Source organism: Marmota monax, unplaced genomic scaffold (genome assembly GCF_021218885.2).
Source record: "Marmota monax isolate L192 unplaced genomic scaffold, Marmota_monax_Labrador192_F-V1.1 WCK01_AAM20220418_F8-fsc00024, whole genome shotgun sequence".
Classification (NCBI taxonomy): Eukaryota; Metazoa; Chordata; class Mammalia; order Rodentia; family Sciuridae; genus Marmota; species Marmota monax.
This window is the reverse complement of record NW_026695224.1, coordinates 30,551,898-30,567,842: the sequence shown is the minus strand read 5'-3', so window position 1 is coordinate 30,567,842 and position 15,945 is coordinate 30,551,898. Positions and strand designations below refer to the sequence as shown.

General features: G+C 49.8%; 1 protein-coding gene across 2 annotated transcripts in view; it reads left to right on the top strand.

Moving 5' to 3' along the window:
* Positions 1 to 15,945, top strand: part of LOC124086506 (polycystin-1-like protein 2) — an 81,267-nt gene that overhangs the window by 51,508 nt on the left and 13,814 nt on the right. For both annotated transcript variants that reach the window (XM_058575937.1, XM_046434784.2), the window contains exons 26-36: positions 747 to 925; positions 2,247 to 2,393; positions 3,459 to 3,658; positions 4,043 to 4,260; positions 4,767 to 4,983; positions 7,722 to 7,947; positions 9,002 to 9,206; positions 10,477 to 10,573; positions 12,092 to 12,229; positions 13,489 to 13,674; positions 14,796 to 15,123. In XM_058575937.1, the coding sequence (XP_058431920.1) occupies positions 747 to 925; positions 2,247 to 2,393; positions 3,459 to 3,658; positions 4,043 to 4,260; positions 4,767 to 4,983; positions 7,722 to 7,947; positions 9,002 to 9,206; positions 10,477 to 10,573; positions 12,092 to 12,229; positions 13,489 to 13,674; positions 14,796 to 15,123 (2,141 nt within the window). The remainder of the gene's footprint in view (positions 1 to 746; positions 926 to 2,246; positions 2,394 to 3,458; positions 3,659 to 4,042; positions 4,261 to 4,766; positions 4,984 to 7,721; positions 7,948 to 9,001; positions 9,207 to 10,476; positions 10,574 to 12,091; positions 12,230 to 13,488; positions 13,675 to 14,795; positions 15,124 to 15,945) is intronic.

Below are 15,945 nucleotides of genomic sequence, written 5' to 3'. Positions count from 1 at the left end.
GACAAACGTGTGTCCCCAGAATATCCCATCTGAGAGAGGAGGGAACCGAGGCACTGGTCTTCCACCTCCCACAATGAGAACAGCATGTGCGGGCCATTCATTCTCTGGCTTTTCTTTGGTTCTAACAGCCAAAGAAATTCCCGGGGGAAAGAGCCGCCAGGGGTGGCGGTTGGATGCAGTGCAGGGAGCACTACCTGTGTGAGGCTGAGGGCTGCGGCAGCACAGGCAGGATCTGCTGCGATGCTATTTTTGTTTCAGAAAACCAGGCACTGCCGATCAGCACTTCCTGGATAGCTTCAGAAAAACAGATTCCTGGGTCCAATCTGCACTATTCTTACTTGGTAGCTCTAAAGTGGCCCTGGGAGTATGTGTTCTCGAAGCAGTGGGTACTCCTTTATTCACTCCCAGAGCCAGGTACTCAGAAGCACTGAAAAGACAATTAGAACAGGAAGGAAACCATTTCTTGCCCTACAGCCCTTACAAATAAACATATGAGAAGTTCGAAAATGTTGCCAGCAACCATTTTTTAAATTTAACTTAATTGATCTTGAAGACACGAATGCAGATAGGGCCACCCCAAATCTGCATTCAACTGAAAAACAGGCAGGTCAAAGACGGGAGGAGAGGAAAAGGTAAAAGGGTTGTGCTTCATTGATTTTTGTTGGTTTCTAGCCACCCCAATTAAGCAAGGCCAGCAGAACTCAGTCCCGAAGTGAAGATGGCCACTCTTGGTCTCTGGATTTCAGGTGACTGTCACCCTCTATGGCCTGGATGGAGAGAGTGAGCCCCATCACCTGTCAGACCCTGATTTCCCAGTTTTTGAGCGAGGAGGTGTGGATGTCTTCTTGCTTTCTACCCTGTTCCCTCTTGGAGAACTGCGGAGCCTCAGGCTGTGGCATGACAACTCAGGGGACCAGCCATCCTGGTGAGTCAGAGAAAGCAAACCATGAGGACCTTCACAGTCCAGGCTGGGGGGAGGTACTGCACATTTGTTGCCTTCTTGGCCCTCATAAGCCTCCGCAAAACATGCGGAATGGACCTCCATTTCAATGAGGATGAGGAAACCGGGGTCAGAAGGACCACCTGGTTCATGATCCACACAAACCAGATCGGGAGCAAGAGGACTGGAAGTTACAGCCCTGGTGTCCAGGCTTAGCCTATCCTTCACCCTTCTACAGCAACAATCTGACACTTGTGGCAAGTTCAGAACAAGGTCTTCCCCATTATGTCTGAGGCCCAAACTAGTGACCTAAATGAATGGTGTCAGCCTGCCTTGCCATCAGCAGATGGAGGCTTTAGAACAACACAGCATTTACACCACTGTCTTTAATTAAACCAAGGGATTAAATATCTGTACCTTATGAGCCTCAGCCATTGGGTGGTTCCTGGGAAGCAGACTCTGAGATGGAGATGAGTGTGTTGGGTATCTATTACGGGGTCCAGGATCAGACCTGGGAAGGAGGAAGGGGAGCAGGATGGGCAGGGTGGAGGTCCAGCTGCAATGCAGCCTAATAACAGGCCCATGGAGAGCTCTGGTTTTGGTCACAGGTCTTGTTCACTCCAGGCCCTGCATCCTTACGTGTTAGTCACGTGACCCTGGCATAGTGACTTACACCCCTGATGGGCCTTCCTCCCTGAAATGAGAAATGCCTGTGGAGAGCTTCTCCTCTCAGCACAGTGCAGTGAACACTGGGAAAATGATTTTGCTCTTGTGACTGTCCTTACTGGCTGTACAGTGACAGGGAGAGCTGCTGCTGGAGCTGACCTCCAGGACAAGCAAGATGCTCCCATTTCCTCCTCAGGCCTCCTCAATCAGGGTAGATGAGACCCTTGAAGTCCCAGATCCAGATAGATGGTAGCCTGATCGTGTGGCTAGAAAGGTGAGACAGGGTCATTTCAGTGTGTTCTGTCTGCACCTGCCTGCACTTTCGACAGCTTTGGCTGTACTGACTCATGGCTGGACACTGGCCCTGGCCAGGTGCCACGGGGAGGGCCAAGAGTTTCCAAATGTGCCCTCCTGCAGCTCATCTGTGTACAAGCCTCAGCCTCCCAGAGCCGGCTCCCCAGCTCCCCACAGGAGGCCAGTTTTGATCAAGGTGCCAAAGTCACTGAAGTGAAATGCAGTTTCTTTCTCTAGCAGCTCCTGTTCTTGGGGTTCAGGGCTGTAAAGGTGTTAAGCTTCAGGGTGCCCAGGGAAGTCTCATTTCCCCACACCTTATCCTCACAACTGCATGTCCCTTTTCCAGGTATGTGAGCCGGGTGATGGTCTACGACCTGGCCATGGACAAGAAGTGGTATTTCCTCTGCAACTCATGGCTGTCCATCAATGTTGGAGACTGTGTCCTTGACAAGGTGTTTCCAGTGGCCACAGAGCAGGACAGGAAACAATTCAGGTTCTTTTTCTTTCTTCGCTGCACTTGGTGCCCAGCAGTATCTGGCTCACAGTACTGTGCCCAACAAATATTTGATGAATGATCAGGATGACATGGAAAATCACTGTTGTTGGCCAGTAGCCCTCTCTTTGTGTACCTTTCCCCTAAGTCCAGCCCACCCACAAGCCTCAATGTGGTGGTCAAAGTACTGGACAGCTCTGGAGGGCACTGGCATGGACTAATGAGTACAGGCCTGCCCCAGGAATCTCAGTTCTGGGCACTCTGGAGGGCCTGGGCCCTTGAGCAGCTCCTGTGGTTAAACTCCATTACACTCACAGGAAACAATTTGAATTTTTACTGAAAATCGGGGGCCGTTATTGGGAATCTGCCTTACAATTTTTATTCTCTCAAACCAAATCCCATTTGAATGCAGAGCCAGGAGTTTTTAATCACGCTCTAATAATAATCTAATTATAGCAAAATTAATAATATTATAGTTTATTATACTAAAACTATACCCCAAATAACAGTGTGAACACTAAACACTCATCTGTGTGCTATTACTGTCCCAAATGCATTACAAAAATGACAACTTTGCATCCTTCCAACCATGTGGTAAAGTAGGGTCTGCTGTTATCCACATTTGTTTTAAGAAGTTTTGTCTAATTTATTTTTTTTTTATTTTATTGTTTTTAGAAATATAGAATTTTTGTAATATTTATTTTTTAGTTTTCGGCGGACACAACATCTTTATTTGTATGTGGTGCTGAGGATCGAACCCGGCCTGCACGCCTGCCAGGCGAGCGCGCTACCGCTTGAGCCACATCCCCAGCCCTAATTTATTTTTTTAATATATATATTTAGTTGTCTATGGACCTTCATTTTATTTTTTTATATATGGTACTGAGAGTTGAACCCAGTGCCTCACAAGGTCACAGACAAGTAAACTGAGGTGCAGCTGTTAGCACCCTCACCCAAGGTTCCAGGGCTAGAAGAGAGCAGGCTGGGACCCCGTGCAGCTAGAGAGACCAGGTCTCCCACTCCTCTCTCTCCAAACACCTGTCCCCTCTCCCTGCCTGCCCACAGCCACCTGTTCTTCATGAAAACCTCCACGGGCTTCCAGGAAGGACACATCTGGTATTCCATCTTCAGTGGCTCAGCTCGGAGCAACTTCACACGCGTTCAGAGGGTGTCCTGCTGCTTCTCCCTGCTCCTGTGCACCATGCTGACCAGTATCATGTTCTGGGGTGTCCCCAAGGACCCAGCTGAGCAAAAGATGGACTTGGGTAATTCCTGCTGTCATGATGGTCAGAGCTAGTGGCTGGTGGACATCAGTCTTCATTGCTAGTCATGCCACTATGACCCAGAGATTTACTAGGGCCCAGCCATGTAGACATGATCTTAGCCTTCAGTCCCCCAGAGTTAAGCTGACACCATGTGCTTCAGGCCCACCATAAATCACACTGTCAGCACAGACTATCTGACATGTTCCACAGCCCCGGGTAAACAAAGACACTTTTGCCAGGCAAGACATCCAAAGGCTTTGAGGTGACATCCCAGGAGTAGGGCCCGGTTGATCCTTCACTGCACAGCCGCCTTCTGGAAGCAGTGGAGGGGACTTGGCTCCTGGTGACTGTGTCTTCCTTTGCCCTGTTCCTCCCTCTTCCCAGGTAAAATTGAGTTCACTTGGCAGGAAGTGATGATCGGGCTGGAGAGCTCCATCCTCATGTTCCCCATCAACCTCTTGATTGTCCAGATCTTTCGAAACACCCGTCCTCGGGTCCCAAAGGAGCAGACCACGGGGAAGCAGGACTGGGGGACCCCCAAGCTGACTCCTGCACCACAGCCCATGGAGGATGGCCTTCTGACACCTGAAGCAGTGACCAAGGCATGCCCTCAAGCTCAGCTTGGGGGAGGGGGTACTCTAGCTCAGGCAGAAGTGGGGGTGGGGCTGGGGCCCAGCAGCCTCAAGCCATTTCAACCTCAGTTGCCAAGATTCACCAACTAATACACATACACACACACACACACACACACACACAAATGTGTACCCACACACACATGTGCTTTCTGAGTATCTACTGTGTGAAACAGTCCACTCGGTACAGCCTCCCAGGCTGGCAGCCCACGGAAGACTCCTGCTGCCTTCTGCCCTGGATATGCTTTTATTTCCCATGTGCCTCTCTGAGGAACACAACCTGGAGGGAGTCAGTTTATATCCTAGAAAAAGATGTTAGAAGTGGTGGACAGAAGTCCTGGGAGGTCCAGATCATGCCTCAGTGGGCAGAGTGGGGTTCAAATGCAGATTGCTGAGCCCAGGCGTGTGCTCTTGCCCCAAGCAGCACGCCCTCCCCTGAGGCTCTGTCTGCTCACCCCACCGGGGCTGCCTTGCAGGATGTGTGCAGACTTGTCAGCTCGCTGTTCAAAGCTCTGAAGGTGCCACCGCCAGTCGTCGGTGGGGACTTGGTGGGCTCGATGGACATCAACAACCTCCTGGCTTTGGTGGAAGACCTCATTCGTCCACAGAACACAAGGGGGCAGGGCTTCCAGGAAGAGGCTGAAAAGAGAGGAGAACCTTTTACACTTACTCTTGGATCTGTACAAGTGAATGGTAAGGCCTGGACATTTCTGTGCCCAGAGAAGCGAAATTCTGGAGCCAAGAGGAGAGGGTCACAGGGTGGTACCCTTACCAGCCTCTGCTCAAACTGCAGTCACCTCCCTTTCTACACCACAGGCACCCAGCTGTCCTCCCAACACCTAGCTGCCTTCACTATGCCCTGGACCCCTCTGGCCCTGCAGTCTAGAATGTCACTCACCCTTTCTCTGCTTGGCCATTGCTCACCCGACATTTGGTTCTGTCTTAAGCATCCTTCTTGGGGGAGCAACCCAAGTCTCCCAGGCTCTGGGCCCCTGCTATTTGGCCACCATGCCTCTCCTTACATTCACTGCTCATGGCCAAATAATAAATTGTGTAAAGAGTTGTTTAAAGTCTGCACCATCCTTTCTGTTCCCCAAACTTCATGAAGTGAGAGCCACCCATTTGCCTTGTCTTGGGGTGACCAGTTCTGTGACCTTGGAAGGATGCTTCAGTTCTCTGTGCCCCATGTTCCTTTTCCTGTAAAGTGTCAGAGCTGCAGAGTTGACCCAGATCTGCTTTCAAATGTGTGGGGCAGGACACAAGATGACGGACGACCAGGACAGCAGTACACATTAAAGGACATTGATTCACAGAGTGACAAAGTTCTTTTCTCTATTCCTACTCAATCCTCCTAATTAATCAAGAAGTCAAGGAAAATCTCAGTTGGAGCCACTATATCTTTAATGCTTCTCTACCACTTGTTGATCTCTTGTTTGGCAGAGGTAGGAGATCTCAAATTCAGTGTCTTTTGCTATAATATCCAGCTAGAATTTAGTAACATTGTCTCATGTCCTACATATGGCATTTGTTGTGGTTTGATCCAGTCTCCTTACTCTCCTCTTGATCATTTTCCCATCTGGGTCAGCTTCCATCATTGTGACAAAATACCTGAGATAATCAATTTAAAAGGAAGAAAGGTTCCTGGTTTCAGTCCATGGTTGCTTGGCCTTGTTGCTTTGGCCTAGGGTGAGGCAGAACATCGTGGCAGGAGCCTGTGATACAGCAAAACTGCTCACCTCATGGCTGTAATGGGTCTTAGCACTCAGACTTGTCACTGTCTCAACTTTGCTTAGAACACAGTGTGGGTTATAGAATGGGTGATTTGAATTCATAATCTTGGTCCAAACCCCTATGATTAAATATTCCAGGGGCAGGCCAGGCATGTGCATTTCCAGCCAGGCACCTTGCTGCTTTTCATGCACCTTGAATTTTGAGAGCCACTGTCCTCCAGATGAAGTCCCATCCCCTTACTGTAGCACTTGGGCCTTTGTAGCCAGGCCACACTGACCCCATGGTCATGAAGGTCATCCTGGCAGGGCTCTGCTTTCACTGGACTCTTGGCCCTGAGTTGGGAGGCTTTGGAATTAAGGACACAGCTTGACTCAAGATCTCCCAATGCAATAGCAACTGTGCCACTTGAGACAAGTTGATCAACCTCTCTGAGACTTAGTTTCCTCTTCTATAAAATGGGGGCACTAATCCGCCTGGCTCCTTGGCTAGTTGTGAGGACTGAACAAGACTGTAAGATATATAGAAGGCTTAGCCCCCCACCCACCTGACACAAAGCAGGTATTTCATTAGTTCTGTTTTGATTGGTAGCGATGGCACCTTCTTGGAAACATGAGCAGGAGCCCTGCAATAGAGTGTGCTGGGCGCTGGACTTTCCAGCTGAGGCTTCAGTGAGGGAGGCCCAGGGCAAGGATCTAGCTGTGGCACACATTCCCACCACAGTCTTCTCTTTGCACACAAACTATTCCCATTCATCTCTCACTGGCGACTGGGATGGGATCACGGGGGAAGGCTCCATTTTGCCATCTCCTGTGTCCAGCTGCACACACCCTCTGGGAAGGTGAACAGGGGTTCAGAACCCAGCCCTCACTGCAGGACAGCATGTCCTGGGTGCAGCCTTCCAGCCCATTGCCCAGGGACTGGGGCCTGGTTCCACCTATAGAGTCCACGTTTCCCTTAAAAGGCATGCTTCTCTTAAAAGGAATAGTGGAAATCTGTTGTTGTTTTTTTTCCTCACAAGAAATCTGGTACTTTTGCAATTTAAAACAACGAAAGATGTTTAAAAAGTTTCAGAGAATCTGGGTTTGTAGCCCAGTAGTAGAGCACTTGTTTTGCATGTGCAGATCCTGGGTTCTATCCCCACAACAGCAAAAAATTAAAAACTTTTTTTTTTTAAATCTGAAATTTAAACAAAGCAACTGTAGAAGAATATTCATGGGATTATCAGGGGGTCTTGGGCTCTGATTGAATATTTGATGGGAATATTGTTAATTACTAAAGATTCATAATGCCATGGTTATTTTTTTAAAGTCCTTCTCTTCTACATAAATATACTAAATTATTTAATGAAATGATACAAACTTCAGAATTTGCTTCAAAATAATCCATGTGGATAGTGGGGTGGGTTCTGGCAAAACACATGGGAACTGATTTTGCAGCTGGGTGTCAGGGTGTGCGGTTTCTTCTTATCACTCTCCACTTTTCTGTTTGAACCGTTTTATGATTTAAACAAGATCAAGACTCACAGACGACATGCCGAGTTCACGACTTACCACGTGAAGTGTCTACAGATGGGACAAGGCCATGGTGGGGATGGCTCTAGGATCCTCAGGGAGGTGGCAGCTGCCTCTGTCCCGGCTGCCATCTTGACTGGAACTGGCTCCGTGTCAGCTCAGCTATGGCTTTCTCTTTTTTCCCCCCAGAGAAAGCACAGTGCCAGGAGCCCATGTTGGCCCCCAGCAGTCCCTGGAAGGGCAGCGCCTACAGGCAGTGTCTCTACCTTCAGCTGCAGCACCTGGAGCAAGAGCTGAGACTGGTGGGGCCCGGAGGCTTCCCGCGCCACAGCCACGCCCAGGCCCTCAGGCAGCTGCAGACCCTGAAGGGCTGTCTGGGGGGACAGCTGGGCATCCTGGCCCCAGCATCTGTCAGGTAACCCGCTTTCCCAGTGATGAGCAGGACAGCCTGGCGGCTGTGGGAGGGGGCATCCTATCCTGAGGAACCTTAGGAGGATGCTCTCACCCCAGACCTCTAAGCAGAAGGGATTTGGGACTCCTGCAGGAAGCATGTTTAACCAGGCTGTCTTGGAAGACACCTGCAACCCTGGGCACAGCACTTTACAATTTGTAGCCATTTTCGTGTGGATTTTTTCCTAGCTGTGCCTCCTTGGGCCAGTCCCTCTCTGAGCCTCCTCCGCTTGTAAAGTGGGAGTGATAATGGGTATCTCCTGTTTCAAACTTAAAACAAATTATATATTTTTAAGATTAATAGTGAGGTTTGACTACAGACAGGTTATTAGATGACACTGAGGAATTATTACTCATTTGTTAGCTGTGATGATGGCATAGTAACTTGGTAAGAAAATGATCATTTTTGAGTTGCACTTTGAAGTAATTAGATTTTGTATTATGTCTGGAGCTTACTTAAAATATTCCCTAGTAAAGGGAGAAGGAAGCCAGGGACACATGGGATAGTGTGTCAAGGTGGTGACAATGTGGGAATCAATTGCTGTACCTAGGGTTTTCTGTGCTTGATAATTTTTGATGAGACATTTTTCATGATAAAAGTGAAAAAAATTATATGGAGCCCATTTCTAGGATTGCTATGAGGGAATAATGGAGCACGTCTGTGTAAAGTGTTTAGCTGGGGGGCTTTCTTCCAGCAGACCTGAATGAGACTGCTTTTACTTGACAGACTCTAGTCTTAATTTTTTTTTAGTTGTAGATGGACACAATGTCTTTATTTATTTATTTTTATGTGGTGCTGAGGATCAAACCCAGTGCCTCATGCATACGAGGCAAGTGCTCTACCACTGAACTACAACCCCAGCACCTAGAATAGTCTTTTGAGGTAGCAGGTTACAGAGGACAAAACAGAGGGTCTGGGAGGTCAAGGAGCTTGGCCACTGTCATGTAGATGATGAGGGTAGAAAAGGATTTGAACTTGAGCCACTGGTACCACCCTGACTGTCCACTCTTCTTTGTAGTATTCCATGGGCCAGTAGGCCCCGTGGTGGCCTGCCCTGGTGGTGCGTCCTGGTGGGCTGGCTCCTGGTGGTGGCCACGGGAGGTGTGGCGGCTTTCTTCACTATGCTCTATGGACTGCACTATGGGCGGGCCAGCTCCCTCCGGTGGCTCATCTCCATGGCTGTATCCTTGGTGGAGAGTGTGTTCATCACTCAGCCCCTTAAGGTCAGAACCCCTGTTCCAAAGTGCCACCCTCTTCCCTGCACCTGCCCTTACCCTCCCATGACTGGTCCTGCCTTGGGCTTAGGCCGTGGACTCATTCAAGGAGCCTCCATGGAACACCACCTCTGTGCAGGCTCTGTGCAGGGAGGGTCATGAAGGCCTCAGCATAATAACCCATGTTATCAGACACTCGCTCTGGGTCAGGATTGGTGCCGCGTAGAGAGACTTGCTTTCATAATCAAGTGAGATTATGGAATTGTGAGAAATTCTATAGGGGAGGAAACCTGAAGTGAAGCAGTTAAGACCCCAGGGCTGGGATGTAGCCAGTGGTAGAGCTTGCCTAACAGGTGCAAGGACCTGGGAAGAAGGAGAAGTTAAGATCATAAACATTTTGCCCTGGACCCTAGGTATATCTATAAATATGAATACCCTGTTTCCTTAATTCTAAGATATTTTTGATTATGAGAGAACGGCAATTTAAAAGAAATTTTCCTTCATAATATAATGCTCAGTCATTAAGTGTGTGCACCAATTAGGAGCTATGCTCTGTTTCCGAAAGGTAAAATTACAACACGTGTGTTAGAATTGAAGAAACACCAAGCCCTGACCTGGAGCTGGGTAGGTGGGGGCCCAGCTCACCTTGAAAGGAGCAGTCAACAGGCCATCTCTGGGGAACCCCTGGCAGTAGGGAGGAGTTAGTGTTGGGGTGGGGGCTGCAGAAAGGAGGGGCACTTGGTGACTCCTGACGCCTGTGGGATATCACCAAGTCCCCACTCTCCTTCTATCCTTTGCTTCCCATTCTACTCTGAACAGACTTTATGATAAGACTCAAAACCTTCGAGAACTCCCCATAGACTAGGCTAGAATAGTAAGGGTGCAGGTGTGTCCTGACTCTTCTGTTCCCATCCACCCGCTGCAGAGCCCTACTGTAGTGCAGAGTAGGTGCAGAGTGAGTTCTCGCACCACTGAAGGCTGGAGGACAGGGTGGAGGAGGGGGAGGAGGGCCCCTATGTTGGAAGCCCACAGGCTGGGGTAGTCCTCTGTGGGCGAGTAGAGGTGGGCACGCTTGGTGAGTTCAAGTCTGGCCAGTACCCCACCTGGCTGGTGGCTCTCACTCCTCCTCACTGCCTCTCTCTCTGCAAAGGGTGGCCAGCTTCCCACTTGCCTGCCCCAGAGCCTGGCTCCTGCGCCCAGCACACAAATGTCCTGTCCCTCTCGGACCAGCCCTAAGAGTTTCCAGGGTGGGCTCGGGGTTCACCCCAGTGATTTGCAGGTACTGGGCTTTGCTGCTTTCTTTGCGCTGGTCTTGAAGAGAGTGGAGGAGGAGGAGGAGACTATGCCCCCACTTCCAAGACATCTGTCCAGCCCAGGTAATGGGGCCTCTGTGGGTGGAAGCAGGGTCCTAGCCACCTAGTGGTCTTGAGGAGGCCATACAACTGCAGAGTCCAGCCTCTGCAGCCTGCGGGGGGTGGGGGCCGTCTTCCTCCAGCCTTCTCCTTGGATTTGGGAGCCACACCAAACCAGTCAGACAAAAGTGGCCCCTTGTCTGCCCAGCAGCCTGTTCCTTCCCTCCCCAGCCTTTTGCTCTGTCACCCCAGCATGACCCTTCATCCAGAAAGGCACCTCAGGGACCTCCCTCTCTCTACCCTGGCTGCCCTCTCTGTGTGTTCCAAGCAAGCAGCTTTCTTCCTGAGACTCAAGTCCCTGGTCAAGGTAGCTCTTCCAGATGGAAATTCCTGAGCGCTGACACTGAGAGGATGCAAAAACAAAGGAGCAAAGAAAGTAGAATGAACCCTCTAATAACCCATCTCAACCTTCAGGGAAAATAAGTCAGGAACAAACAAACCAGAGCCCCTGTCCACACATGATCACTCAGTGGAGTTGCCTCAACCCGGACCATGTTCTTCTTTCTAGGAGAAAGTGTTGGCCCTACAGATCCACAAGGCCCATTAAAATATTCTTTGAGGAGAAAAGAGTAATTTTTCTCCAGTTTGGCATCTCCAAATTTATGCCAGCCTTGGCACAATTAAACATTCATTCCACCATTTCTCTGGCCATTCTTTAGAGAGCTCTGGCTGCATGCCAGCCATGATGGCTCAGGAACAAAATCTACATAAAATGTACTCGTTTTTAGTGCACCGTTGGCTGATTTTAATAAATTTAGAGGGTTATGTAACCATCACTGCAATTCAGACTTAGAGTAGATCTGCCACTCCTGAAGAGTCCCTCTTGCCCAACTAAAGTCAATTCCACGCCACCCTTGCCCTAGGCAGCATGACACTGCCTGGAAGGATCAGGTCATGCCTCTGGAATAAACAGGCCATCTGGAGAGATGACATTGAGCACAAATTGAAATCTAAGAGCAGAGCTGGGAGGGACCAGTGCAGGCCTCTGCTGAGGGGGAAGGAAGGGAGGATGGTACAGTGGTGTACGCAAAGGTCCTGAGGCCAGATGGAACTTCTCATTTTATAACAACTAGGGATAGTTTGGCTGCAGCATGTAGAGTTGGGGGTGGAGGTGATGATTAAAGACAAGGTAGAGAGGCATCAGGCAAGGTCTTGGACGAGCTGAGATCTTTAAATAGAAGGTCTTTAAACAGAAGAGTGGTGATCTGTTTTGTGATTTTACAAAGATCACTGTGGTTGCTAACGAGAACCAAAAATATTAGGTCATATGTGGAAATGCGGGGGGGGGGGCAGTAGGGAGGCAAGAGATGGCAAATTCTGGTGTTAGGAGTCACTGGGGGCATGGATCCAAAAGGTAGCTGGGTCAGTGCACTCCCTTAAGTGGCTACAGCAGAAGAGTGCTAACAATCGGCATCTCTGATTGCACAGAGCCTGCTCCCACTGCCTGCTTGGGGGACTGCCCTGGCATTCTTGTTCCCACAGGCCCCTACATCTTGTTCCGGGCACGAAGATGCAGCAGCAAGCCCGTCTATCAGCCACCTCTTGCCACCGCCATTGAGAAGATGAAAACCACCCACCTCAAGGAACAGAGAGCATTTGCCCTAAGCAGAGAAATCTTGGGTAGGCAGGCTTCCCAGTCTGGGTCTCAGCACAGACCTGGCACACTCACTACACAGTCATTGCCAAGTGTCTCCCGGCTTCTGAGCCTCAGTTTCCCTAGATGGCAACTTACCCCAGCTTCTGCTCTACACTTGAAATCCTTTAGTGTCCTTATGGCCCTTAGGATGAAGTCTGAGTTCCCTCCTGAGGCTCCACCCACTGCAGAAACCCCCTCTGTTCCTTGTGTCCCAAACTCCAGCCACAGTGGCTTCTACAGCTCTTGGACCCAGGGCTCTCTCTTTTGGCCAGATGATTCCTGCCTGGAAGGTGTCCACCCTTCCTCCCCAGCTTTTCTTCTGGATAATTCTGCTCATCCTTTAAATCTCAGCCTGATCACTGTGTCTTCACAGAGGTTTCCCTGGGCCCTCTGGCCAGGAGTTCCCAAATCTCAGGGTGCATTTTCCTCTGAGTTCCCTAGAGCAGATCTGGGTGCAAGGAGTTCATTTGGGAGGTGGCCCTGGGTTCAGAGGTGGGAAGGGAGAGTAGAAGGAGGGAAGGAAGTGAGCGGGCCCAGTCCTGCTGGGGGCCTCAGGGAGAGAGTGCAGTACAGTCCTGAACTGTCCTACTCATTGGTATCTGTCCAGGTCCTCGGGGGAAGAGTCCTCAGAATGTTCCCCAGGCCTAGGCCAAGGTTCTGGCTTAGTAGGAATCTGTTCCCCAAAGTGATTATAATGTAGAGCCTCCTGAACCAGATGTGTGCATCTGGTGAGCCCTTACATCACACCGTTCTGTCTCCAGCGAGCCAGGCAAGCTCTGTGACAGGAAATACAACTGACTCCTTCATTACTGTGTCCTCAGCAATGCAACAGGGCAGATGCGTGTTTTAAATGATTCTATTTTACACTAACATAGCACAAACTCTGTGCAGCCTCTGTTTTAACTGCTTATAAATATTAACTGATCACCTCCTCACAACCCTGTGCCAGAAAATTATATGCAAATTCCACAGATAAGGAGTGAGCCACAGAGGGGCTGAATCATTTGCAAAGGGCCTGTGGATAGCAAGTGGCACAGCTGGGATTGGAACCCAGACAGGAGGCCTCCTGGTCCAAGGACTTCACTGCTCTCTGCCGTCTCTGTGAAGATTGGCTCTGTTATTCCAAAGGGGAGGGGCTGTTCTGTGAGACCTCCACTCTTCTGAGCCATGCACCATCTACGTTCTACTCTAACTTGGTGGAGTCGAGAATCCTGCCTGACTGGCGGCTGTGCCTCCTTTCCAGCGTACCTGGGCTTCCTGTGGATGCTACTGCTGGTGGCCTATGGGCAGAGGGACCCCAGTGCCTACCATTTCAATAGACACCTCGAACACAGCTTCACCCGAGGCTTTTCAGCTGTGCTGGGCTTCCAAGAGTTCTTCGAGTGGGCTAACACCACCCTTGTGAACAACCTGTATGGTCATTACACAGGTACAGTCCCTGCATGCTACTTTTGGGGAAGTGAGGGTCAATGACAATACGGTCTCCTTATGAGATGGTGCAAGTCCACAATCTGCCTCATAACAAAGGCAATGAATAGGCGAGTGGTTATTCCAATAGCCATATGCTATTGAAGGAGACCCTCTGGATGGCTGGGCATGTGCAGGGAGGGTCACTAACTCTCCTCTGAAGCAGAGTGGAGAAATCTTAAATGAGAGTTAAGCTAGCACACATTGGCTAGGCAAAAACCGGGCACTAGGCAGGACAAACAACATGAGAATATCTGAGCCTGGGCACTCCACGGCACATCCTAAGAACTACACAGCACTGAGTATAGTGACAATGTAGGGTCTGAGTTAAGGACCAGTGAGAAGCAGAGACCAGGCTGTGAAGGAGCTGGATTCACCTTTTATCTTTGAGGAAAGGAGGCACCACAGGAGTTTTCTCAATGAGGGAGCAACACAAATCTGTGGTATAAGGATCATTCTGGAAGCACCCGGAAGCTGGGGTAGATGGTGGGCTAGTCAAGATGCTAGGGAGACATGCTTGGGGCTGATGCAGAGTCAGAGGACAGTGTGATGGAAAGAAGGGGATGGGTACATAAAACATGGAAGAGGTGGTAATGCTGGGATATGGTGAATATTAGGATGTGAGAGTTGAGCCATGCACAGCAGAGCTTGCTCTTAGTGACTTGGGAGGCTAAGGAAGGAGGATTACAAGTTCAAGGCCAGCCTCAGCAATTTAGCAAGGCCCTGTCTCAAAATAAAAAGACGGGATGTAGCTCAGTGGTAAGTGTCATTGAGTTCAATCCTCAGTATCTGCCTCCAAAAGAGTGTGAGGATTGAGGGGAAAGGGCATAGATGGTATCCAAGTTGATGCTAGGGTGAGGAGTGCCATTCCCCAAGAGAACCTATGGAGGGCATAGAGTAAATCCAAGATAGAAAGATGGCAAAGTTGTTGGGATGAGAGTAGATAATGGTTGGTCACGAGCTTCTCTGGACTGTCTCTATGATGGGCAGACTGAAGTTCAGAGGAGCGTCCAGGCCAGGGAGCTTGGAATGTGTTAAGATGATTTTGATAGTTAGATTTACTGATGTGGTTTTCATCTTTAGGCTTTGTCACCGATGGAAACTCCAAGCTCGTTGGCAGTGCCCACATTCGCCAAGTGAGGATCCGGGAAAACTCTTGCCTTCTGGTCCAACAGCTGCAGGCTTCTTTGGACAGATGTCGTGCGCCATATTCCCTGGATGTTGAAGACCTGGCAGACTATGGAGAAGGCTGGAATGCCTCCGCCCTCAATAATAGCAACCACTTTCCCCAGGCTTGGCAGTACCAGAGCCAGAGCCAACGTCAAGGTTATCCCATGTGGGGCAAACTCACTGTGTACCGAGGAGGAGGCTATGTGGTCCCTTTGGGGACTGATCTCCAAAGTGCATCAAGGTAAGGCTGACTTGATTCTTTTGCAGCTGAGTGGAGCAATTTTCTAGAATCCATGTTAGACTGGAAGATTCAGTCTTCAAAATGGGGCTAAGTCAAGTTCCTTCATGTCATTTTGGGAGGGCGGGGGAGACTCAGAAGCACTCAGATTATGTTTTCAGGCCCTTAGAAACTGCATTCTCAGAGTTGGGGGGAAAATCCCTTTCCAGCCATTGTTACTATGCTCATGGGCATACATGTGAGTGCAGAGGCAAGCACTCCTCGCAATGATCTTGAGGGACTTGTGTTAACACTATGGTAGATGAGGAAACCAAGGCCTGGAGAGGTGGTTAGGTTGTACAGGGGGCATTCAGGGTTTGATGGTCATGGGCCATCGCCAGAACATGTGCTACAGTCAGCTGACAACTTCCCAGGATCTGGTCTTGTGAGCTACCAGCCTCCAGAGGACCTCACTGTTGCAGCTGCTGCCTGCCTAAGCCCCTGGTGTTTTATGACATTCCTCCAATATCATAGCTGTCATTAAAAAAGCATGAGACTCCCCTGAACGGAGGACTCATCAGAGCACATATCCTCTAGCCCCAAGTTTCTGATTCAGCAGGTCTGAGGCAAGGCCTGGAAATCTGCAATAAGTTCCCAAATGCTGGTTGGGGACCATCCTTTGAAAGCTTCTGCTCTTATGGCCAAGAGACTGTGGGTACCAGATATCATGATATGGCTGGCAAACTGGGACCATTCTAAGGAGCGACCCTGGTGGCCAAGGATCAGAGCAAGGGCAAAGGGGCGTTTAAACAGGAAGCCCTGGTCCCATCCAGGGCTGAGGGGCAG